Raw genomic sequence first — 26,137 nt, 5'->3', positions numbered from 1 at the left:
ACTTCGATATTAATAAAGCTACACCAGCTTTCTTTGGGTAGGCTTATACATAGACTATATTTTTCTCTCCTTTTATTTTCAAATTTTCTATATCCTTATATATTAGATGTGTCTTTTGTAAACATATAGTTTTGGATTATTTTATTCACAGTGACAATCTTTTTCTTTTAATTGAAGCATTTAGTCTATGTTTACTCTTAATCTAATTGTTGATTTATTACAGGTTAAATCTACCGCTTCATTATATTCTTCTGTCCCATCTAAAGTATTTTTCTTTTCCTCTCCTTTCTTGCCTTCTGTTAGATTGATTATTTTTCATTATTATACTTTTTTCCCCTCTGTTGCTTTGGAAAATGCACAATCTTTTACTATTCCTTTTGGGCTTCCCCTAGAAATTAGAAAATCCCTGACTTATCAAAGTCTCAAGTCAATGTACTTTTGTCTTTCTCCAAGACAATATAAAAATCTTAGAACACTAACACTATTACTGTCTTCCCAACTTGTGTTGTTGGTAGCATGTACTTTAATTCTGTAAATCTTTTAAGCCCTCAAAAAATATTATTTAATACAATTAGTATATAACTGTCCCTCAGTATCCATGGGAAATTGGTTCTAGTATCCTCTGTGGATACCCAGATACGTAGATGCTCAAGTCTGATAGCTGGCCCTCCATATCTGTGGTTCCACATCTGAAGATTCAGCCAATCATGGATTGTGTAGTACTGTGGTATTGGGGGAAAAAATCCACATATAAGTGGACCCGTGCAGTTCAAACTCCTGTTGTTCAAGGGTCAACCGTATGATGATATTTCATACAATTAGTATTTGTGTACATTTCCTCACATATTTTCCAATTTTGTTGCCATTAGTTATTTCCTGCATCACTGACCATACGTCTGGGATCATTTTCCTTCTGTCTATGAACACTCTTTAGTATCTCTGTTAGTGTAGATCTGCTGATGATTAATTCTTACGGTTTTTGTTTAGCTTAAAAATGTCTTTATTTCACCTTCATTTTTGAAGAGTATTTTCCCTGGTTATAAAATTGTAGGCTATCAGTTATTTTCTTTCATCCGTTTTCTTTCATCCAGATTTCAGTTCATTGTCTTCTGGATTTCATTATCTCTTGAAAACCTCTGCTGTAAGTCTAATTTTTGTTCTTTTCCATAGGGGCTTTCCATCTATGGTTTTCAGCAGTTTTTCTGTGATGTGCTTAAATATGGACTTTTATTTCTTCTGGTTGGCTTTTATTGGGCTTCTGGTATATATGGATTGATATCATTCATGAACCTGGAAAATTCACATACATTATGTTTTCAAATAGCTTTCCCCTTATCCTCTGTCTACGCTTCTTTTCAGACTCCAGTTGCACTTATCTAAGACCTTCTTAATAGATCCTCTATGTATTTTATCTTATTGTTTTGTTTTTTGTCCTCTGTAATTCTTTCTGGTTATTTTCTTCTGGTCTGTTGTCCAGTCAGCTCTCTGACCTGTTAAACCTTGCCTTTGAATTCTTGAATTTCATTGTTGTATTTTTTTTTTTAGTTGTATAATTTATGTTTATTTAAAACATCTGGAATGTCCCTTTTCATAATTTTGACTTCTCTGTGAAAATTCCCAATCTTGTATTTTATCTTCTTGATCATAGATGTTTTAATGTCTTTATCTGATAATTCTAATACCTGAGTTTTCTGAAGTTCTGTTTCCGTTGTCTCCTTTCAGCTGATTCTTGTTCTTATTGTCTTAACTTATGTCCTTGATTATCTCTGGCATGACAGATATTTAAAACTTATAAAGAATAATCGGAGTACTAAGAAGATGTTATACCAGAGAGAATTTTTATGTCCTACTTTCAGATGTCTGGAGGCATTTACAAGACTGGGATCATGTTAATCCAATATTAGGAATTGAGATTTTCTCAGTCACCCAGATGGCTCAAAGTTCAGTTACAGTCCATACAAGGGTGGTGTTTCATTATCTGTTTCTGTGTAACAAGCTACAGTAAAATTTAGTAGCTTAAACCAAGAAGCAGTTTATTTATTTGCCTACCACGTTGTAATTGGGTAGGACTTTGTGGGGACAGTTTGTCTTTGCTCTGTTTGCCTTTGACTGGAATTGCTCAACTTGAGCTGAAGGATCTGCTTCCAAGATGCCTTCACTGACCTGCTGGTAAGTTGGTGCTGGCTGTGGCTGGAAGCGTAGCTAGGGCTGTTGGCTGGGCACTCTGTTCTCCTCCACGTGGCTTCTCCACGTGGCTAGGTGAGATGCCTCACAATGTGATGGTCTCAGGGTAGTCATATTTCTTAAATGTTGTCAAAAGTAGATTGCAAAAGTAGAAGCTGCTAGGCCTTTTTAAGATTTAGGTAAATCATCATTTCTGTCATATTCTGTTAGTTAAATCAGGTCAGAAAGCCAGCCCAAATTCTAGAAGAGTAAACAGGATATGAATACCAGGAGATATGGTTTATGGAGGACTACCAAAGTAATTGTTAACCACAGATGGTTTACTTCCATTTTTGCCCTTTCTTCTGGGGTGCAGCACTTTGGAGTCTAAATAGAATTGCAGGATTTCCATTCTTATGGGGCCAGGGTCCTGGTTTTTTCCCCCTTCTCTGAAGGCTGAGTCCTGCTCAGCCTCTCAGCTTCTCTTCTCCCATATCATGACCTAGTAAGCAGCAATTCTTTACTCTCAAATGCTTTTAAGATGTACATATATAAATATAATTTTCCTTTCAGTTTTTCTAGTTTTTAGCAGAAGGGAGAACTGGTACTTTACCTAGCCAGTGATAACCAGAAACTCCTGATTCAGAAATTCCTGGTTATCTTTCATGTTCATATTCTCTTCTTTCAACTATATGTTAATTTCACAAAGAGCTTTTTCCCACTGTTATATGAATGAGCCAAGAGTGCCTCTATGTATTGACCCCTACATTGTTCATTTCTTTACTGCAGACTGAGACCCATTAGCTCAAAAGCCTGCCAGTGTCAAACTCAAATTTTCATACATTCAGTTATTTTTATTTTTTGACCACACCATGCGGCTTGTGGGATCTTAGTTCCCTGACCAGGAATTGAAACCAGGCCATCGGCAGTGAAAGAGCAGAGTCCTCACCACTGGACTGCCAGGGAATTCCCTCAGTTATTGTTCAAATAACCCAAACAAGCAGATTGCTAGCCATTCAGAGCCTGTCTCCTTTACATATCTGCAAGACTCACCCCACATCTGCTGGCCATTGGCAAGACAGAGCCTTGTGGCTATAAGACTCCAAGCTGCTATGGCCCTTTGGGACTCTCTGACTCAGAGACTCCGCACTGTGCTCCCAAGTGGCACCACCTAGGTACATAAGCCCCCTTTCCAACCTTCCTCTCACCTGGGTGTTCCCTTGACCTCCTGCCTTTTTGATGATAACCCCCATGCCGTAAGCCTGTGGATGGTCTCACGCTGTGAGGAACTTCCCCTCTCATGCAACCCTGTTCAAGCACCATCCAGTAAAGCCTGCTGTGTTGCTGGCTCTTACGGTCATGTCTTTTCCGTTGACCAGCCGCCAAATCTCTCAACCCCCCACAGCCATTTCGTACGTTGGTACTGAGTACAGTTTCCCTCCTCCTAAGACACGTTAATACAGTAAGGTGCTGAGAAAAAGCTGGAATGAGAATGTAAGTGGGACTCAAGGAAGGAGGAGCCACTGGGCCAGGATTAGTGTAGAGTCGAGGGACAGCATAGCAAGGTCCGGGCACCATTTGACTTCACATTGCAAGGAATGATGCCCATACTACCCCTACTGTGTAAGTATTTCTGAAACACCTGCTGCCATAATGCGTGATTCAAGTACTTTGACTACCAAGGCTTCATCCAGGGTCCTCTGAAGGCCACATTACACAGTCCTGTGATTTCCTCACACGTACAGATGGAATATCTGAGCAGCTCGCCCCAGAAATTGTTAAAGTTTTCTCTGGTTTTCTGGGATCCACAGTCACATTCAAGATTCAAGACAGATTGCATGAGGTAACGATGGGAACCATAATTGATGGTCTATTTCAGAGAACAGTCCTTTCTCTCATATAGAATGACATCGAGAGTCCAGTGCTGACCTCTAGTGGCAGCTGAGACAGTGATCCCATCGTGCTTCAATGATCCCTTGCCAGATTTTTTTTTTTTTGCGGTACGCGGGCCTCTCACTGTTGTGGCCTCTCCCATTGCGGAGCACAGGCTCCGGGTGCGCAGGCTCAGCGGCCATGGCTCACGGGCCCAGCCGCTCCGCGGCATGTGGGATCCTCCGAGATCGGGGCACGAACCCGTGTCCCCTGCATCGGCAGGCCGACTCTCAACCACTGCGCCACCAGGGAAGCCCCCTTGCCAGATTTTTCCTAGAATTTTTACTTCATGAGGCATTATGCTTGTTTTTTATTTTTTTAATATGACTTAAAAATACTTAAACTTCTGAAAAGTTCAAATGCCAATTGATAGAGCTTTGTTTTAGGTCATTTTCTGATCACTACAATTCTTTTCTGTGGCTAATTTTAAGAGCAGCTCTTTACCCTCCCTAATAAAATAGGATAGACTATAATATTTGTGCAAACACAGTAGATAAAATGTGGCCAATATTAGAAGTATTTGTCTATACCAGTCATAAGAGTACTACTTTAGGGGATGGAGACCTGAAGTTTGGACACCAGTAGGCCTCTGACAGCCTTCAGCAGGCCACTAAGATTGTGTGCTATATTTAATCCTTTTCCCCACAGCCTACGGCTCACCCAGAATCTGAGAGCTGCATATAATACAAAATCGCAGTATCTGGCCCAGGTTCCCATCAAAAGTTTCTGTGCCTCTAACCTTATTACATTTCCTGGGGAAATTTTTACGTTCTTGTTTTTTCAAAGCCGGCAATCTCTGTTGAACTCTGAGCATCAAGGGATCGTAAGACCAGGATGTAGGAGAAATGGCTTTACAAACCTTGTCTCCTTCTTCCAACAGTAGCTCCAGCCACTGGTTCTTGTCAAAGCCCTCAGCAGGCACTTGCTCTCTGTAAGCCTTCCTCCTGCTGGCTTCCTAGCTCAGGCTCAGTAATAGTGTATCATGTCAACGCTACAAGCAGGTCCTGGTAATTACCTGTAGCAGGCCCAGCCACTGGCCCTTGTCGGGCTCCCAGTGCTCACTTTCTTGTCCTCCCTAAACCCATTTTCCCCCCTAAACCAATATTTTAAAACTACCAGGATCTATTCTTCTAGCCTGTCAATTTCACTGACTCAATTTCCTTGACTATTTGGACCCAACCTCATGGTCATACTGTAGGAGTGCTACTCAAACCAATTTATTCACTTCCTTAAAAGTTCTGATTTCCTGTCATACCTCCAAGGAGATGACTCTAGCTATCCACTACTTCCACTCCCATTTCTGGGAGAGCAGTATTGCTGGAGAAGATGGCAAAGCTATGCAAATCAGGGGCAGTAAAGACAAACAGTTTCCCCCCTCTCCACAAGAAACCTCATTTCCTACTTCAAACGGGGTTCAAAGTTCATTAGAAAGAAACTCCTTCACACCCTTTTACTTCTGTACTTCTGCATAATTGCACTCATCTTTCCCTCCTCCTGTTATTTAAGGGAAGAAGAACCTCTCCTTTTTAAAATTAAATTTGCCAGTGTGTTCTAGACTCTATTTGTGCACTTTCCTAAATCCTGGTCCATCAGTCATCAATCTCTACCCCCAACTCCAGTATCTTCAATAATGTCTTCATTAGCTCCTTCTCCTCAGCAGGCAAACATGCTCATTGTTTGTTTTTATAAATTTATTTTATTTATTTACTTTTGGCTGTGTTGGGTCTTCGTTGCTGCGCACGGGCTTTCTCTAGTTGCAGCGAGCGGGGGCTACTCTTCGTACAGGCTTCTCATTGCGGTGGCTTCTCTTGTTGCGGAGCACGGGCTCTAGGCATGTGGGCTTCAGTAGTTGTGGCTCGCGGGCTCTAGAGCGCAGGCTCAGTAGTTGTGGTGCATGGGCTTAGTTGCTCCGTGGCATGTGGGATCTTCCCGGACCAGGGCTCGAACCCATGTCCCCTGCATTGGCAGGCAGATTCTTAACCACTGCGCCACCAGGGAAGCCCATGCTAATTGTTTTTTAAAAAGGGAAACTATTTTTTTTTTGTCCTCCCCTCCCCTTCAAATTATTGAAATGTTAATTATCTCCTCCTTCCCTTCCCCATACACTTCTTCAAAGTGTAGTTTACACAGGAAGGTTGCATTCTCAATATCCATTCACTCTTCAACTCACTGTAATCTGACTTCTACTTCTAGGTCTCTGCTGAACTTGCTCTCCGTTCCACAACATCCTAACTGAAAAATGCAGTGGCCCATTTGCACCTTCATTCTACTTGGCCTTTCTGCAAGGTTTATTGGCCACTCCTTCTTTTCTCTTGGCTTCTAGGATGTTTTCCTGATTCTTCCCCTGCCCTGACTGGGAGGCTAGGCAAGGTAGTACAAACATGTGGGTCCCTTAGGGCCAAGGTTGGCAGGAGTGTGTCTTATCCAAAGTGACCAGTGCACCAAAAGCAAGTGGCTATTCAAACACCGAGTAAGGATAGAGCAGACAAAGAACTGGGAAAGCAAGAGCAGGAACTGGAGTGTAGAGTGAACACATCAGAGACAGGATTTGATTCACTCCCTACAAGCCAGAGGATGGCCACTTCTCATAAAAGGACCAAGAACAGAGTGGATAATCCGACTGTGTTACTAGAGTCATCTATGCTTATCATTTCTCCTCTGCCCACCAGTTAAATCAGTGGTTTTCAACATCTGGTATTAAAAATCACCTGTGAAGGGGTGTTCTTTTTAAAAACTCACATGTCGTGTCATATATATGTCTTTCCTTTCTTTCTTTTTCTTTCTCTAGAACTTTCTACATTGCAAACTGAAGCTTTGTATCTGTTAAACAACTAACCATTTCCTCCTTCCCTCAGTCCCTGGAAACCACAATTCTATGTTGTTTCTTTAAGTGTAACTACTTTAGACAGAAATTCGTTTTGTTTTGTTTAATGTATACGTGAATTGCTAGCTTCAAAGCTATTTAACACTTTCTTAACAGCTTGTTGGAATGCTATTATACTATTAATTATTTGATGCTTTTTTTTCCTATGGTAAATAGCTAAGCACATTGTACAATATTAATGGCAAAGCATTATACACATACAACATCAAGTTATGACAATTTGATCTCTATTAAAAAAGAATTATAGCCTATTCTTTTTGCTTTTTTTATTTTGTATTTTCCTCCAGGACTTATTTATTTTATAACTGGAAGTTTGTACCTTTTGACCAGCTTCACCCATTTCACTCAGCCCCAGCCTCCACCTCTCGCAACCACCAGTCTGTTCTCTGTATCTATGAGTTTGGGGTTTTTTTAGATTCTACATATGAGTGAGATTACACATTATTTGTCTTTTTCTGAGTTTTTCACTTAGCATAATGCCCTCAAGGTCTATTCATGTTGTCAAAAATGGCAGGATTTCCTTCTTTTTATGGCTGAATAGTATTCCATTGAATATATATCACATTTTCTTTATCCATTTATCCATTGATGGACACTTAGGTTGTTTCCATGTCTTGACCATTATAAATAGCGCTGCAGTTAACATGGGTACAGATATCTTTTCAAGTTAGTGTTTTTGTTTTCTTTAGATAAATACCAAGGAGTGGAATTGCATGGTAGTTCTATTTTTAATTTTAAGAATTTCCATACTGTTTTCCATAGTGGGTGCACCAACTTATATTCCTACCAACAGTGCGCACAGGTTCCCTTTTCTCCACATCCTCACCAACAGTTGTTATTTCTTGTCTTTTTGTGTGTGTGTGCTGTACGCGGGCCTCTCACTGCCGTGGCCTCTCCCGTTGCGGAGCACAGGCTCTGGACGCGCAGGCTCAGCGGCATGTGGGATCCTCCCAGACCTGGGCACAAACCTGTGTCCCCTGCATCGGCAGGCAGACTCTCAACCACTGCGCCACCAGGGAAGCCCTTTCTTGTCTTTTTGATACTAGTCCTAACAGGTGTGAGGTGGTATCTCATGGTGGTTTTGCTTTGCATTTCCCTGGTTATTAGTGATGCTGAGCATCTTTTCATGTGCCTGTTGGCCATCTGCATTTCCTCTTTGGAAAAATGTCTATTCAGTTCTTCCACCCATTTTTCAGTCGGGTTGTTTGTTTTTTTGATGTTGAGTTGTATATGTATGCAGTTGTTTTTTAAATAAGATAGGAAAAAGGAGGAATTACAAACAAACAGATTAATTCTGTCTTTTATATTTACCTATGAAGTTACTTTTACTAGTGTCCACTAATTCTTCATGTGGGTTCAAGTTAGTGCCTAATGTATTTGCATTTCAGCCTGAGGACTCCTTTTAGAATTTCTTATAGGGAAAGTTTGCTAATGACTCATTTATTTATTTCTCTAGAAATGTGTTGATTTCTCTTTCATTTTTGAGGGATAATTTTGGTAAATATGAAATTATTGGTTGACATATATTTTCTTTCACACTTTGAATATATCATCCTACTGCCTGCCTTTGGGCCTCATAGTTTCTAATGAGAAATCAGTTGTTGATCTTACTGAGGACCCTTTATACATGATGAGTCGCTTTTCCCTTGCTGCTTTCAACATACTTTTTGGCTTTGAACAGTTGTTTATGATGTGTCTCAGTGAAGATTTTCTTGAGTTTATCTTACTTAGAGATCATGGAGCTTCTTGGATGTGTAGATTAATATTTTTCATCAAACTTGGAAAGTTTTCAGCCTTTATTTCTTCAAATATTCTTTTCTCCCCTTTCTCTCTCTTTCTCCTCTCCTCTGGGACTCTTATTATGTATGTGTTGGTATGCATGATGGTGTATGCAGTGAAATTGACCTATCTTCAATTTCACTGTTTCTTTCTTCTGCCCACTCAAATCTACTATTGAGCCCTCTCATGAAATTTCCATTTTAGTTATTGTACTTTTCAACTCCAGAATTTCTATTTTGGTTCTTTTATATAATTTTTATTATTTTGTTAATATTCTGTGTGTGATGAGATATCATTTTTATCCTTTAGTTCTTCAGGCATGATTTTCTTTAGCCTTTGACATATTTAGCTTATTTGAAGTCTTTGTCTAATATGTCCATATTTGGAGCTTTCTCGGGGACAGTTTCTGTTGATTTTTTTTTTCTCCCTGCATGTGGGCCTTTCTTGTTTCTTTGCATGGCTCATAGTATTTTTTTTGAACACTGGACATTTGAATAGTATAATCTGGCAACTCTACATTTCAGAATCTCCTCTTTCCCTGTGGTTTTCAGTTGTTGCTTGTTGTAGTTGTTGTTTGCTTAGTGACTTTTCTGACCTAACTTTATAAAGTCTGTATTCTTTTTTTTTTAATATTTATTTATTTGTCTGCACCAGGTCTTAGTTGTGGTACATGGGATCATCATTGCTGTGTGCTAAGAGCCTGCATGCTGCAATTAAAGTCTGTATTCTTAGTCATGTGTGGCCACTGAAGTCTCTGTTGCATTAGCTTAATGACTAGCTAAAGATTAGACAGATTTTCTCACACATTTGGAGCCCAAAATCACCCAGTCTTTGCAGATGGGCTCTGTGTGTATGGTAGGGCACACCTTCAGCACTCAGCTAGGCAGTTTACAACTCTGCCTTAGCCTTTACTTCCTGCCTGCACAGCTCTTCAAGGTCAGCCAGAAGTGAGAGCTTAGGGCTTTCTCAGGTCTTTCCTGAGCGTGTGCAGACCCCTGGGCATGGTAGTAGCTTCTAGATTCCCAGGAATAGGTCAGAGCTTTTCAAAGCCCTTCTTCCCCAAAGTATCTCATTCCCCAGCCTTTTCTTCCAAGTTTCTTTAGTGAGTCTACTGTTGCCCCGACTGTTATTCGTTACCTCAGGCAGCAATGACTAAAAATTTGCCTATAAATGTTTTAAACAAATGCCCCCCCTCCTTTCATAGCAACTTTATAGCACTGGATAACTTTTGATGTAGGTGGGATAAAACAAGCCTTTTAAGCAGGTCTTCCAGGGAGCTACCAGACAGATCATCTGATGACAATTATTTGCAAATAAAGTCTTTTCTGCTTCTTCTGGTACCACTGGTACCAGGAATGCAGACAGCTATTTTCACGGTTACAACTGAGCTGAGGAGCAGGATATGGGACTAGGACAGTTTAAAATGCCATGAAGTTCAATGTTCTTACCATGATTCAACTTTAAAAAAAAGTGCACCCCAGTTGCCACAAGCTTCTGTATAGTTTTCCAGGTTCTGAAAAGGTTGATTCTGATAGTTCTGATAGTTCTAAAAATCTTTTAGATTTTTAGTTGCTTTTATGATGGAGGAGACTTTTAGAGTTCCTTATTCTACCATTTTCATTGATATCATCACCTATCCATAGTTTAATATCTATATCAATTCCAGTAAAATGTATAAAGTTTATAGAAAACATTTCTTTGAAAGTATTCTTTTATTATTTATGCTTTTCTTTGAAGAATACCGATGGACATAAAGCAGATTTAAGGAATGTTTTGATACCTAATAGATGTAACAATATTCAATGAGATAAACAGTGTTAGTGTTGTTTAAATTTATGTCCACATAATTTCTTTCAACCACTGTATTAGGTTATTTGGCTTGATGGCCATTGCTAAAGCACCCAGAAAAAAAGGGATTGCTTTTTCTTACTGATTTATTCATTTATAATTTTCATGCATGCATTTATTTACCAGTTCTTTACTAAGTACCTAGTCCATCAGGTATAGCTATAGGTTCAGGGTATCTGGCACATAAAATGTGCCGAACGAGGCCATGATTTTATCAATAGATGACTTAAGAAGCAGTTGGACTTAACAGTATTGCCAGAGAGAGGTGCCTTACATTACCTTAGGACCTATATGGACTTCCTTACAACTCTGACTCATTTAACCATCTAGAACTTTGCTAGTAAATACCAAAATCTACTCCTATCCAGTATAAGAGTAAACATCACATTAGCTGGGTTGTGCAGTCATCTCCTGGGTGTGCTGACAGTGGACCCACTTCCCCACCCTGTCTGGAACTTACAGCTCTGTGCTAATTCTGGATTCCTCTCACTACTGCTGTCTTTAAATCTCAACCTGGGCCTAAGAACCCTAAATTTCATCCCCAACCTTCCTTCTCAGACCCTGATCTTTGCTCCATCCTTCAGTGTGGCCTGTCACTCAAATTCAGGCCTTTATATCCTTTGGATTCATGGTAGCTATTCTAAAACCAGAGATGTAATGGTTAAGAGTGGTAGGCTCTGGAGTAAGGCAACCCAAATGCTGGTATTAACTCCACTACTTACTGCTGGGTGACTTCGGACAGCTACTTATCCTACCTTCCTAAGCCTCAGTTTTCTCGAGTGTAAAATGAAGATAATAATAGTATCTACAATACAGAGTTGTGAGAATTGAATTGAATAATGAATATAAATCACTGAGCATAGTGCCTGGCACATAGTAAGCCTTCCATATATGCTGGTTACTTTTATTATTCTTGTTATTAATGACTCATTGTGGCTCTTGTGATTGTCCTTCTGGCTTTTCTTCGATTGGTATAATTTGTACTATATAAATTGGTATAAATTGTCCTAAAATTAAGACTGCATTAACTTTCTTGGGGAAGACTTCTCTAATCCCTAGTCCAGATCAGCTTTGTTATATACTCTCATGAAGCCATCCTTTTTCCTTCAGAACACTTTATCGCATCAGTAATTATACACTCATTTTTTTCATCATTTGATTGTTTTTTGTCTCCTCCGTTGGACCTCAAGTTACATGAGATCAGTGACAATGGTTTGCTTAGAATTGTATCCCCAGAACCTAGCATAATGCCTGGGATAGGAATGAATAATGGTAGGAAGCATTCACTTTCATTTAAATGATTAATATGAATTCTATGCTCAAGTTAATCTATTCCCCTCACTACAATTTCCCTTGTTTTGCTTGTCTTCTTCTAGTATGTATCTTTTAAACCTTACTAAATCTAACTTTTTATAAGGTAAGCTCTTTAAATGGTACAAAGTTTGTGGTTACAGATGGGTATAGATAGACGTAGATATATAGATAGATATGTATATTCATCTTTCATAGTCTAATGTATTGATAATAGGTATCTAGTAGTAAATAGGTCTTGAGTAAGTGAGCGAGTGGAAAAAAAAAGTCATTGATCCTAATGATTCCAGTGCCCAGGAATAACTGAAGGAGAAGCTGCATGAAGAACTAAGAGGATCAAGTGGAAGATTTGCCATAGGAGACGGGAGGTGATGCACTGACCTGGAAGATAATGCTGACATAGCCTCATATACTCTTCTTTTTAGTGGAAGGTTTTAGAACTCAGGAAACAAATTAGTGCTTGATAGAGATTAATTTCAATTTATTTTGTGAGCTTGAATCATCACTTTGCCTTGTAAATATTTACGATTCTTATTAGCTATGCATTCCCCTGACGTTTAAACTTTATTCATAAGCAGCCTCTGTTAGGACCTGTAATTGCTAATAAAGATGGATAAAAGCACCACAGATTGGGGTTGCCACAGATCACTATGGAAATGACACTCTTTCCTGCTCCTTGTGAAAACAGCATTGCCACACTTCGGTCTACTCGGAGGCAACTCACCTCTTCAGAGGTGGAAGATAATTTCCAGAAAGTTCCATGTGAAACTGAATGAAATAGAAAAATCAGTTGCGTCCCTGCTACCCTGTGAACCAAGATATTTGGTACCTTGTCAACAAGGAGAAATTAAGCTCATCCATGGGCACAGAGACCCAGGTGCTAATATACAGAACAGTTCACTTTGATTTTGTGGTTCTCTGAGGACCTAAGGAAGAGCTCGATCTGTATCTGATTTCTTATCCAGCTGGCCAGTGTTATGTTAGGCTCCTGCACCACGTACACCAGGGGAACCAGTCAGCCTTCCTTTCAGCCATCTTAAATTTGTTTTTATCTAACTTCAAAAATGGACACATCCATGTAAATAAAAACTATCATTTAGGTTGCGTATGAGATTTTGAATACTCAAGACTTAGATTCTCTAACTTGCATAACCGGCTCTATTTTCTACAGTTTTCCCTTCCTTATCCCCTAACTACTTCTCACTTGAAGGCTCCACAGCCATGTAAAATGTACCGTGTCCCTACTGAAACTATGGTCTTTCCTTGCTGATCTGCTCCTCTCTATGTACTGGGTCAGTATATGACTCTCTCTTCAGCTAGGTGACCAAATATTTGAGAAATGGTCCTAAAGAAGCTGAGAATATAATCAAGGAGAAAACCCACAGGCAAAAATCTATTTGCTGACCAGTTCATTCTTGCATTTGGTAAATATTGGCTTGGTGCTAGGACTGGAAGTGCAATGGAAGACAAAGCATACTGCCTGCCCTCAAGGAGTTGATGGAGTGGGAAAGGCAAGAAAGAGGGAATTACAACCTGTGAGGATTTCATACTCTGATGGGACAGCACAGTGGGCCATGGAGCGTGTAGAGAGCTTCCAGGAAGGTCCCAACACGCCCCTCTCCTCAAGCCCACCTCAGTGGTTCCTTGGTTCCTTGTAATCACTTTGGGTATGATGTTTGGGTTTCTTCTTTTTTTGTTCTCTTCTCTCTTGCCTCTCTCCTTCCCTCCCCTTCTCTCTCTCTCTCTCTCTCTCAATTAGATTCTAACTTTCTGCTTATATGCTCCTGAAAATAATTTTGAGAAATTGTTCCTTCCACAATCTTAACTTGGTATCTAAAAGTTTTTTGATAAAAGTGAATAGATGTGGGAATTCCCTGGCAGCCCACTGGTTAGGACTTTTCACTTCCACTGCAGGGGGCATGGGTTCGTTCGATCCCTGGTCGGGGAACTAAGTTCCTGCATGCTGCGGGGAGCAGCAAAAAAAAAAAAAAAAAAAAGTGAATAGATGCAAAGGGTGCAATTGTCAGCATATTACAAACATTGACATGTTAAAATATAAGTTGTTACACTCTTTTAAACGTGTTCAGTGGAATTTAAATGTCACAGAATCTAAATACCCCCCATACACTCTTTTACACACAAACATACACACACTCTCTTACACACACATATACACACGGACACGCCCTCTCACATACATGCACACACACACAGACATTCCTTAGAGAGTCTCTTTGCACCCATGCCCCAACCAGGTTTGAAGAATACCATTCTTTAAAGCTGTATTTCTCACTCCTTATGTATCCTTTGTGGCAGCCAGTACCCATGTGCCAGACCTTGGCTAAACACTTCACATGTATCATCTCATTTAATCCTCAGCAACCCTCTGAGGTCAGTACCATTATCTGCATTTTACTGTGAGAAAAATGAGGCTAAGAGAAGGGGTTTGAATCCAGGTCTTTCTGACTCCATATCCTGCACTCTTGACTGTTACTATATACTTAGAGTTCACTGCAGTCAAGGGATTTTAGTGTTAAAATCTGTGTGGAACACCTCAAAGAGAATATGTAACGTCCAGCACCATTCCTAGCACTGCTTTGCTTTTCTCCACATCATTTACCAGCATCTGGTAGACCGTATATTTTACTTCTCTGTTTATTATTAAGCCTCCTTCATTTCCCCAGCCTAGAATATAGGCTACAGGAGTGCTGGGATTTTGTCTGTTTTGTTCACTGCTATTTTCTCAGTGCCTAAAACCATGCCCAACATATAGTAGGTGCTCAATAAATATCTGTTGGGTAATAAACAAGAGTTGCTGCTATAAAGCCATTACGATTGTAGGAGACTCTAAACATACCAGTGGTTGCTAAGTGATCTGATCAGCCTTCCTGGCTTCTGCAATAATTAGATAGCAGTATGAGGTATAGATCAACAATCTACTGTTTTTGGAGTGAAGGATTCTTATGTGACAGTCAATATCAAGAAAAGAAGGCTCTAATCACACACCTAAAGTGCTTGCTGAGCACAGATTAATGACAAACTGCATTTATGTAATTCGAGTTTTTAAGGAGAACATAGTCAGGTAACCTTGTTGTAGGGCTATGGTAGGGATGCACCTTGTAGCCATCACAGCCTGCCCTGCACGGCCGGGAGTTTGAACAAATCAGGGCATGCTTGAGAGCATGGTGATGGCAGCCTCCCAGAAATCCCCCAGGGCTAGAGAGCCTTCCAGAAGGAGTCTAAGCCATATACCCTGCTGGAGCAGTCACAGTTGGGTGAGTCTGACAAACTGGTAGGGCAGCCTGACAGAAGCCTCTCTGGGGGTGGGCTGGGAACTGCAGAGTGTTCTGGGAAAGGATGCTGTCTTAGGGAAGAAAGAGCCAGACATGATAAACATGACCCTTTATCAAGGGAACAAATGTTTATCTGTCAGAGGGGGTGGAGATTCTAGGTATAGCATCATTACTGCTAGTCTCTGACTCACCCTTGAGCACGTATCTGGGTCCTATAGAAAAAGAGATCTGCAAGAAAATCTGGAAGCTTTTCTACCAAACTTTGACATTCACTGGGGGCTCTAAGAGAGTATCACAAAAACGAGGGAGCCATTCCCTACATCCATCCCCCCACCTCCCAAGGGCACAGCCCAGCAGGCATTTATGACTCCTTTGAGTCTCAAGAGAAATAGCAGAGGTAGCTTCTCGGCCTGGAGGAGTAGTCAGAAGACTTGAGCACTGAGGAGTTAGCAAGGAGCACCTGCCATGCCTGCCAGGCCTGGGAGAGTAGCACAGAACAGCAGCAGAGCAGCTGCACCCAACTGAGAACCAGGGACCTGCAGCAGCAGAGCCTAGCATGCCCCAAGTGGTACCTAGCAGTGGCCGTGGACATGCTCACTGAGTGAATGGCAAAGCAGATATCATCAACAGGGTGGAACCTTGGTTTGGTGGAGCAATCCTGCTACATGGGAATGAACTGATTCCTGGGTCCTGGGAGACTCTCCCAGGGGAGCCTCCTAGAAGGACTTGGGTGGTGGAGACTTTACAGGGAACCTAAGCTCTTGAGTCACTTGAAAGGGGCCAAAGACTGGTATTGGGGGCTATGTAGAAAATAATCTTTGAGGGTCTTATTTCAGCAACGTACCATGTCCCCAGTTGTCCCACCATTCACTAGCATTTCTCTCTTCCTCTCCTCCTCTGCCAGCTTCCTAACTCAAAATTTCTGTTGGCTCAGAGAGACTGCTTTAATTAGGTGAGAGGGGAAAGCTTGCCTGTTTAAAGCTACAGCAAATATGTGAAAGATGGGTAACCTCTTAGCCATTCCAGGTGTATCTGAACTTCAAAAGCTTAACTCAAGTGAGTCTCCTTCAGACAGCATGAAAAGGGGGAGTAAAGACTCTTAGGCAGTGGGAGAATAGGGGAAAAATATTTGTTCATCTTGTGAAGAAACATTGGTAGGATTAAGTGACATGACCCAGCTATGAGAGAATTGAATTAAATAAGGCTTAGACTTCCAACTCCTTGGAATTATTATGCTCTGTAATATGGGAGGCAGATTTATTCCATAATGAAGGCCCTGGCTAAGACTCACACCACGAGTCTCACTCTGTGCTATGGCACTTTTGACATGCAGGAAAAACTCGCTTTATGCTAGATAAATGGTTTTTGAACAGTAGCACCAAATGGCAGGATAATTTTAGAGAGAGAGTATCTGTCCATTCATAATATACCTGGTATTTTCACTGTGATTTTCCACAAAGGGCTCCAAGCGCTTTGAAAAAGTGATCTCCTTTCTCTTTACAAAATCTCAATGAGGCAAGTGCTTCAGTACATTATGAATTGACACAGTAGAAACCTTCCTCCAGTCATCCTCCCTGCTGTCCTTTGAAATAGCTGGGGACTCCAATTTATCAGCTGACTAATGAAGTGTGGTTGTACTTGTAATGTAGGAAAAACAATGATATAGGAAGACACGATGGTTTATTGACAGAAAGGTTCTGTGATAAGGGTTTATAAAGGAAGACATAGGAAGGCACTGAGATAGGTCTGTGAGGCTGTTTATGGTATTTTCTCTTAAAAAATAAAGGACTAGAGATATTGACAATTTCCTTCCCAACTCTGTACCCCTCTTAGAGAACATAGCCACTTTTCCTTCCCATAGGGTTGGATCCTACAGTCCTTGCTGAGTGGTAGTGGGGATTTGCGATTCCAGATCTCTAGTTAAAGCCAGGTAGACGTGGGCGAGCATCTGACCCAGCTGGGCCCACTAGATACTTGCTCAGGAATTTAGAATTGGTACATAGCAAAACTGGAAAGTGGACAGGAACACCAAGATAGTTACCCTCTTCCCACCTCTAGCTACCTTTCTGGGACCATGGGAAACTTTCTGTTTGCCTCTCGGAGAAGCTCTAAGTTGGTTTAAAAAGGAAGCCTTGATGGAAAACAACCTAACTATCTATCAATAGAGAAATGATTAAATCATGAGACGGCTCTGCCATGGAAAGCTATACAGCAATGTGAAAAAATGGAAACTTTTTATGAACTGATCATTTCCTAGAACGATCTCCAAGATATATTAAGAGAAGAATGCAACTCACAACGTAGGAGTGATAGTACACCACCATTTGTATAACAAGAAAGGAAAAATATAACGCATACTTAGACCATTTACATTTAATATAATTATTAATATGTTAGGACTTAAGTCTGTCATTTATTTGTTTTCTGCTTGTTTCCTCTGTTTCTCATTTCTCCATTTCCCTTTTCTTGTCTTCCTGGGGGTTATTTGAGCATTTTCAAGGATTCCATCTTAATTTACTTCTAGTTTTTTGGAGTGTATTACTTTGTGTATTCTTTTTAGTGGTTATCACAGTCTACAGATAACAGTGTTTGACCAATTTGAGTCAAGTACAGAAAGCTCACTCCCATTTAGGTCCCATTATTCTCTCCACTTTTAAACATCATTGTCTTGAGTATCAGATGATATTATAATTTTTATACCAGTCATCATATATTATTTAGAAAACTCATGAGGAAAAGGATAGTCAATTGTATTTACTCATATTTCTGTGTTCTTCATTGCTCTTTCTTCCTTTCTGATGATCCAAGATTGCTTCCTTCATCATTTTCTTTCTTTTGAAGAACATCCTTTAGCCATTCTTTGAGTATATCTGCTAGGGATTAATTCTTTTAGTTTTCCTTAATCTGAGAATGTCTTTCTTTCCCCATAATTCCTGAAGTATAGTTTCACCAGATATAGAATTCACAGTTCTTTTAGCACTTGAAAAATGTTGTATCACTTCTTTCTGGCCACTATTATTTCAGATGAGAAATCTGCTGTCATTTGAATTACTGTCCCCATATAAGCATTGTGTTGTTTCTCCGTCTGCTTTTATTTTCTTTGTCTTTAGTTTTCAGAGGTTTAATTATGATGTGTCTTAATATGGACTTGTTTAGATTTATACTATTTGAGATTCACTCGGCTTCTTTTTTTTTTAAATTAATTAATTAATTTATTTTTGGCTGCGTTGGGGCTTCGTTGCTGCGTGCAGGCTTTCTCTAGTTGTGGCAAGAGGGAGCTACTCTTCGTTGCAGTGCGTGGGCTTCTCATTGTGGTGGCTTCTTTTGCTGTGGAGCACGGGCTCTAGGCATGCGGGATTCAGTAGTTGTGGCTCGTGGGCTCTAGAGCGCAGGCTCGGTAGTTGTGGCGCACGGGCTTAGTTGCTCCGCAGCATGTGGGATCTTCCTGAACCAGGGCTCAAACCCATGTCCCCTGCATTGGCAGGTGGATTCTTAACCACTGCATCACCAGGGAAGCCCTCACTCAGCTTCTTGATTTGTAGGTTTACATGTTTTGCCAAATTGGGAGAATTTTCGGTGGTTATTTCTTTGAATACTCTTCAGTCTCACTCTCTTTCTTCTCCCCTTCTGGGACACGAATGCTGTAAGTGTTAGATCTTTCGTTATGGCCTCGCAGTTTCCTGTGACTGTTTGTTTTCAGTTTATGTTCTCTTGTTGTTCAGATTGCATACGTTGTATCGATCTGTCCTGAGGAGGACACTGACTCTTTCCTCCGTCATCTCTACTCTACTAGTGAGCTCATCCAGTTAGTTATATTATTTCTCTTATTTTTCAGTTCTTTCATTTCCTTTTGGTTCTTCTTTACAATTTCTATTTCTTTGCTGAAATTTCCATTTTTTTCACTTGGTTCAAGAGAATTTGTAATTGCTTGTTGAATCTTTTTTATGATGGTTACTTTAAAATACTCAGATAATTCCAATAACTGGTTCACCTCTGTGTGGGAGTCAGATGATAATCTCTTCTCATGCAAGTTGGGATTTCCTTCGTTCTTTGTATAAAATGCGTGATTTTAATGTGGACATTTTGGCTATTATGTTAGGAGACTCTGGGTCCTATTTAAATTTTTCCTTTTAATAGACAGTCAGTCAGTTTGGGTTTAGCATGCAGGTCCTAGCCTACTTTTGTGGTCAGTGGTTCCAGTGACAATCTAGTTTTCAGAAACTCCATGGTGCTATTTTGGTCTGCTTGGTTTGTCTCCTGCCTCTGGGGCCGCTACTGGTGCTTGTTGGTACTAGTTGAGGAAGTGAAAGGAGCCTTCCCAGGCTGGATGTCTGGTGCCTTTAGGTGGCGGAAGGGAATCTCCAGGCTGCAGGGACAAAAACATTTCCTGGGCTGAGTGTTTGTTGTGGCAGAATCCCCCTTGTTAATTTCCCCTGTAAAGTGGGATCTCTGGGTGGGAGAGGGGAGTCTCAGGCTGGTGGGAAAGTCCTCTGGCTGGCTCTTGTTAGGCGGACATTCAGTTGGTCCTCTTTGCTGTTTCTGCTGGGATTACCTAGAGTTGTTGGCAGGACTTCAGTTCAATTTAGAGGAAGAATAGGACTACCTGGCTGCCTTCCATTGCTAGAGTGGGTGTTGGGAAAGGCCAGGCCTGGATTACCTTTTCTTGGGTGTGGAGTTGTAAGATGCCTTGTCACTGTGTTGCTCCTTTGGTCCTGTGATCCCTAACCAATTCATCTCTTCTTCTTCCATCTACCTTTTGAAGGTTCTCTTTTTTTGTCTCTTGTGTTATTTCCAAGGGTTTTCGTCATGCTTATTAGCAGGGAGGATCTGTGAGAGACAAGCCTGTACCATCTTGCCTAGACCAGAAGGTCTCTTTATATGTTTATATAGCATAAGATCTCTCTAGAAGGGTACACAGGAATTTCTTTCCCTGGGGAGGGAACCTGGGGGATATGAGGTAGGAGGGAGAATTTTTTTGTATACGTGTTTATGTGTTCTCATTTTAAGCGGGTGAATATATTATCTATTCAAAAATAAAATAAAATATATAAAAAAAAGAGATCTTCTAGCTCAGCCTTGTTTTCAAGAGCACAACCAAAGGTTACAACAGAGGTCAAGCACCGTATGGATTCAACAGTTGGTAATTTTATTAAACTTCACTGACTTTTAATTTCACTATATTGTCACTGCTTTGATCCAGATCCCTGAATATAAGAATAATATTCTCAGTGGATTTTCAGCCTGCTCATACATTTTGAATAACTTGCAGAATACAAATGTGTAATTTAGTTAGAAGTAGATGCTTTGGGCAGCATACTAGTACCCTAATCAGCTGAAAAAATAATATTTGTATGACATTAAAACAAAATTAATAGGAAGACACTGATTACATGAAAAGACTTTAGGTTGTAATTATTAAACTTGCAAACTACTCAGCATAATTAGTGTCTTAATTAGGATATGACTTGAAATTTTAGCTTACAAAATAAATAAAGGCAATGAAAATTCTCATTTGTAAAGTAAAGCGGGCTTTAGAACTTATAGTTAGACATCACTTTTCTTCTCATTTTGGGGATCATCTTTGTGTAGGGTATTATGCTTACAGTGCATATACTTTGATTCCCAGTCCCACCCCAGCACAGCGTCTCAGCCCAAAGCCTTAAAGGTCAAGTTTAGTGACCCTTCACCAAGGACATCTACCCACAGGGGGCTGAACAGCTCCCAGCCACGCTCCTGGGTAGCTCTAGGGCACAACGAAACAGCAAAGACTTTTTCTTCTCCAGCACCTTAAGTGAAATATAAACTAGAAGATTGATATTGACTTTGATCAAAATCTGCCATTTTCACAGAACTATTTGGATTCAAATGGAAATTTTCACCACTGTCATTTATTCTTCAGCACATGCTTCTTGAAGACGTTTCAGGTCCCATAGTTTACCACATGGTGAAGGTTCCAATTCAAAGCCAAAGAATTTTCCATCAGTAGATAAAAATGGAGAATTCAATAAATTTTGGTGGGCTAGTGATTTGGGAAAAAAATTAATCTGGAATCCTACCTTCATTCCTCATGTCAAAATAAACTCCAAATGGATCAAAGATTTAATATAAAAGTACATAATGTACTAGAAGAAGATAATGGTTAATATTTTTATAGTATTATAGTTGGGAGAGGCTTTCTAACCACAGCAGATAAAACAAAAGCCATAAAGGAAATGACTAACAAATTTGCCTACCTAAAAATATTAAACTTCCATACAACAAAAAACAAACAAAAATAAGTTTAAAAACCAAATTCAAGGCCAAATCAAGAAGTAACTGATTAAAATCTGAAACTTTCATTTGTAGTTTGATTCATTTTTCTTCTAAAGGCACAGCTTTATTCCTCAATAAGTTAGGAAGTAATTGGAAATATGCATCATCATTTATGTACAAGGATATTAAGTATAGTGAAAATTAAAAGAATTTACATGTTAAAAAGTAGCTCATAAAGTAATTAAGTTACAGAATAGCCATAGGCTGCAGGCATTAAAAATCACAGTATTAAACAGCACCAAAATATTTTCATGATAGGATCTTGTTAAAAAGAAAGCTAGTTAGTTGGTGGGAATGTAAATTGGTGCAGCCACTATGGAAAACAGTGTGGAGGTTTCTCAAAAAACTAAAACTAGAACTGCCATATGACCCAGCAGTTCCACTCCTGGGTATATATCCGAAAATGCAAAACTCCTAATTTGAACACATACATGCGCCCAGTATAGGGATGGGGGAGTGGGAGGTACAAACTACTGGGTGTAAGATAGGCTCAAGGATGTATTGTACAACAAGGGGAATGCAGCCAATATTTAGTAATAACTGTAAATGGAAATTAACCTTTAAAAATTGTATAAAAATTTAAAAAGAGAGAAAAATTATATTTTCCTAAAATATGAAATGCAAGAGGTTGGAAAAAAATTTTTAATGAAAAAATACCACAAACTAGTGACTGTAACATAAAAGAAGCAGACTCACAGGTATAGAGAGCAAACTAGTGGTTACCAGTGGCAGGGGAGGGACAAACTACTGGGGGTAAGACAGGCTCAAGGGCATACTGTACAACACAGGGAAGAGAGCCAGTATTTTGTAGTAACGGTACATGGAAAGTAACCTTTAAAAATTGTATAAAAATAAATAAAATTGGGACAAGACAAAAAAAAAGACAGCTAGTTAGAGAATATAGATAAATCCAATTCGAGTGTAAAATGTCTTCTCTAGATTTTTTTTAAAAGACTGGAAGAAAAAATATCAATGATAATTATCACTAGAGGTAGAATTATGGATAAATGTTGTTATCTTCATTTTTAGTGATTTCCAAGTTTTGCACAATAAGTAAATTATTTTTTTACTTAATCCTTTTAAAAATTCCTTGGTGCTTTGAAGAAAAAGATATTCCCATTTTTCCCAAAAGTAGCTAACTTGGAATTAGATCAGATATGAAAGATCAAAACTGAAGACTTGAAAAGCATAGCACAATACAGCAATTACAAAGAAGCTCCCCTTTATTTATTTTTTAAAATCCCTCTACCAGATTTGGTGATGCTATCTCATGTGGGTTAAATGACAACTCCTGGTCATTTGCAGTGTTTGTCTGTATGTCTGTCTCTCTCTAACAATGCAGGCCTAGAACACAGGCTACCCTTTCCTAAGGCCCAGCATCACAAGAGAGTTCTTTAATAAAATCAGTGTGGTGCCTGTCCATTCCCAACTGCTTATGCTGTAGAATAGGGAATGGAACATTCCAGGTCTGAGACCTGATTACCAGGTCTCAGCAGGAATTTTATGTCTTTAATTGGAGGCACTCGCCAATCACAAAATAACTATCACTAGCAGTACAGGAAATATCATCATTGAACCTCCTCTGTACCTGTAGGTTTTCTTAATTTCTTCATTTGATGCTCCCTTATGCAGACCAAGAATTTCATATAGAGCTTCTCCAGATGTTGACATAGTCCGCTGTCTTTGGTTAGGTGTGTTACATGCCATTTTCTCAAGCTGCAAAACCAGAGGGGAAATAGCCGTGAGGGTTATGCATACTGGATCCCACTCTCTCAAGGGAAGATAGTTCATTTCTGACCTTTTGTAAACTGACAGTCTGAAGTACATCTTTGTGTTAGCTGCAAAAGGAGGGGAGAAAAAGGTTAGGAAAGCCAACACTAGAGCTTCAAGTCAGTCAGGGTTTTAAAGGCTACAGGCAGCCATGCAAATGGAATATGGCTTTGTCCACATGGGTAAATAGAAGCAAAATGTTATCTAAATATCCAGCTAACTCGTAATTGTTAAAAGTCAGTCCTCCCAAGTCAGGCATATATAGATTTTTTTGGTCAGAATTTGCATAACTCCTTTTTTGTATCTTTTCCAAATTTAGCCAGCAATGGAAATAATCATCTATTTTACGTTGACTCTATTGGCCTAGCCGTTGTTAGAGTATGCGTTTTTAAAAACAAACAAACAAAATGCAAAAAAACAACTTTCTGTAAGTATCAAAAAAAAAAAAAATCCTGGTCTCATCTAGGAGCCTGGTTAGAACTTCTCTGCAGCTGTGGGATACCAAGTCCCCCAACAGTGCTCATGAGTTTGGCACACGAGATAGCACAGCACAGAAAGGGCTGTGCTGTCCCAAGTCCCAAGGAGCCATCTTCCTGCTGTGTTCTGGCTCTAGGGGGGAAGCACGGAGAAGCAAGCACACTGGGGAGATTCCTGCGTCCACGCTCAGCCTCGCCAAGCCTTAATGTCTTCACTTGTAATATGAGGATAATAAAGCCCACATCATAAGGATACCTTAAGGATTTAGAAATAATGCGTGTAATGTACCCAGGACATAGTAACTTCAAAGAACTATTTTTATTAAAGGAGGCACAGTGTGTAAGTCAGAGAGTGCACTGTAGTCAGACCCTCTGGGTTGGAATGTTGGCCTTGCCATGACCAGCTGCATGACCATCCCTATCTATAAATTGGAGACAAAAAAGTGTCTAAACTCATAGAGCTGTTGAAGAATTAAATAGGTTAATATATTAAAAAACAGAAACAAATACCAATGTTCATAGCAGCATTATTTGTAAAAGCTAGATAAATGAAAATGTGGTATGTACATACAACGAAATATTACTCAGCTATAAAAAGAAATGGAATTCTGATACATGCTACAATAAGATGAACCTTGAAAACGTTATCTAAGTGAAGTAAGCCAGTCACAAAAGGACAAATATTGTATCTGATCCCTGTTATATGAGTACCTTGACTAGACGTATTCATAGAGACAGAAAGTAGAACACGGACTACCAGAGGTGGGGGGGGTGAGGGGGAAGTGGGGAATGGGGAGTTATTGCTTAATGGGTACAAATTTCTCTTTGGGATGATGAAAAAGTTCTGGGAGTAGATAGTGGTGATGGTTAAATATCACTGTGATTTTACTTCATGTCATTGAATTGTACAGTTAAAAAAGCAATCTTTATGTTGCATTTTATCACAAAAACAAAACAAGAAAAAATAAATAAGTAAAATTACTTAGATTGCAAGCTCCTCTGACCAGAAGTTCCTTGAAAATTACTGTCTATCTCTGGGCTTTGGGCTTTGGGCAGCAAGTGCTGTATGAACGTATATACCAGGGCTCAGGAGATGGCATCAGGGTTGTGGCGATACTCATGTTCAACACAAGGAATCCCTGGTGACAACAGTGGCAGCGGCAGACCCAAATGGGCACATCCCAGTGGTGGATGGGCTGGGTTGAAGCCAACCTTTGAGCTCTGCTTCCACCAGACTAATGACTGAACCACCACAGGTAAGAGCAGAGCCTCTGGATGTCATTTGGTGGGTCAGGGTGGTCATAGAGGCCCCTGAGACCGCAACATGGCACAGTGAGTGCTTGTGGTCCTAAGTAATTCGATTAAGAAGGACAATGTGCCGGGCTTCCCTGGTGGCGCAGTGGTTGAGAGTCCGCCTGCCGATGCAGGGGACACGGGTTCGTGCCCCGGTCTGGGAGGATGACACATGCCGCGGAGCGGCTGGGCCTGTGAGCCATGGCTGCTGAGCCTGCGCGTCCGGAGCCTGCGCTCTGCAATGGGAGAGGCCACAACAGTGAGAGGCCCACGTATCGCAAAAAAAAAAAAAAAAAAGGACAATGTGAAGAACTTCAAAATGTTTTTGTGAGCATTTAGCTTCTTGAGGGGAGAAAAGGAAGCCAGTGCTGGAGAAAGTCAGACCCCAAGCAAAAGTCCTGCAGCCCTGAAGACACTGGGGAAAAAAACTGACTTAACAGAGGACACCACCACAAGAACAAAGGCTCCTCTTTTGACATGACTGTGTTGTCCCCTCCTCAGTTAGCCTTCCATGAAGGTGGAGCTTCTGGAGGCCAGAGGGGCCCTAGTCCCAAATGTCTGGTTCACACAAGGACAAGAGGAGGAGGAATCCTAATTTTGCTTGCCACAAAACAAAATCCAGCAGATGTCCATACTGACTGGCAGCCACTCAGTAAATCGTAGCACTTATTTTCACTACTGCTCTACCTTACCTCTCTTACCTACCGTCACAATTTCCCTAGCAAGTAAGTAATTCAAGACTTGGGGCTGGGTCATTCATCCCTGGGTTCCAGTTCTGCAGCTCAGCCCTCTCTTGGAACCACAGCCCAACTGAATATTCACAACTGAAGGAAAAGTTGCCCAAGTAACTGACAGCCTCCCTACTTCTTTTCGGTCCCCTCTCTCCTGCTGCCACCACACACGTATGCTCATGATACTGATGCTCTGCCCTACACTTCCACCTAACTGTTCCCAGGAATGGAGGCGACTGGTGGGTAGGTTTCTCACTAGTCACACTAAATGCCATGAATGAATGGGATTTGGAAAGTAGGGATTTCTGTGTGGCTTGGTAGACCAGGAATAGGACCACAGTCATC

General features: G+C 40.4%; 1 protein-coding gene across 1 annotated transcript in view; it reads right to left on the bottom strand.

The window, feature by feature from the left end:
• Nucleotides 1–23,229, bottom strand: part of DNAJC5B (DnaJ heat shock protein family (Hsp40) member C5 beta) — a 49,163-nt gene extending 25,934 nt beyond the window's left edge. Inside the window, exon 1 of the mRNA XM_060127686.1 lies at nucleotides 23,111–23,229. Within this exon, the coding sequence (XP_059983669.1) occupies nucleotides 23,111–23,229 (119 nt within the window). The remainder of the gene's footprint in view (nucleotides 1–23,110) is intronic.
• Nucleotides 23,230–26,137: the final 2,908 nt, after the last annotated feature.

The sequence above is a fragment of the Lagenorhynchus albirostris genome, chromosome 17 (genome assembly GCF_949774975.1).
Source record: "Lagenorhynchus albirostris chromosome 17, mLagAlb1.1, whole genome shotgun sequence".
Taxonomy (NCBI): Eukaryota; Metazoa; Chordata; class Mammalia; order Artiodactyla; family Delphinidae; genus Lagenorhynchus; species Lagenorhynchus albirostris.
This window is presented reverse-complemented; position numbering and strand designations above follow the sequence as displayed.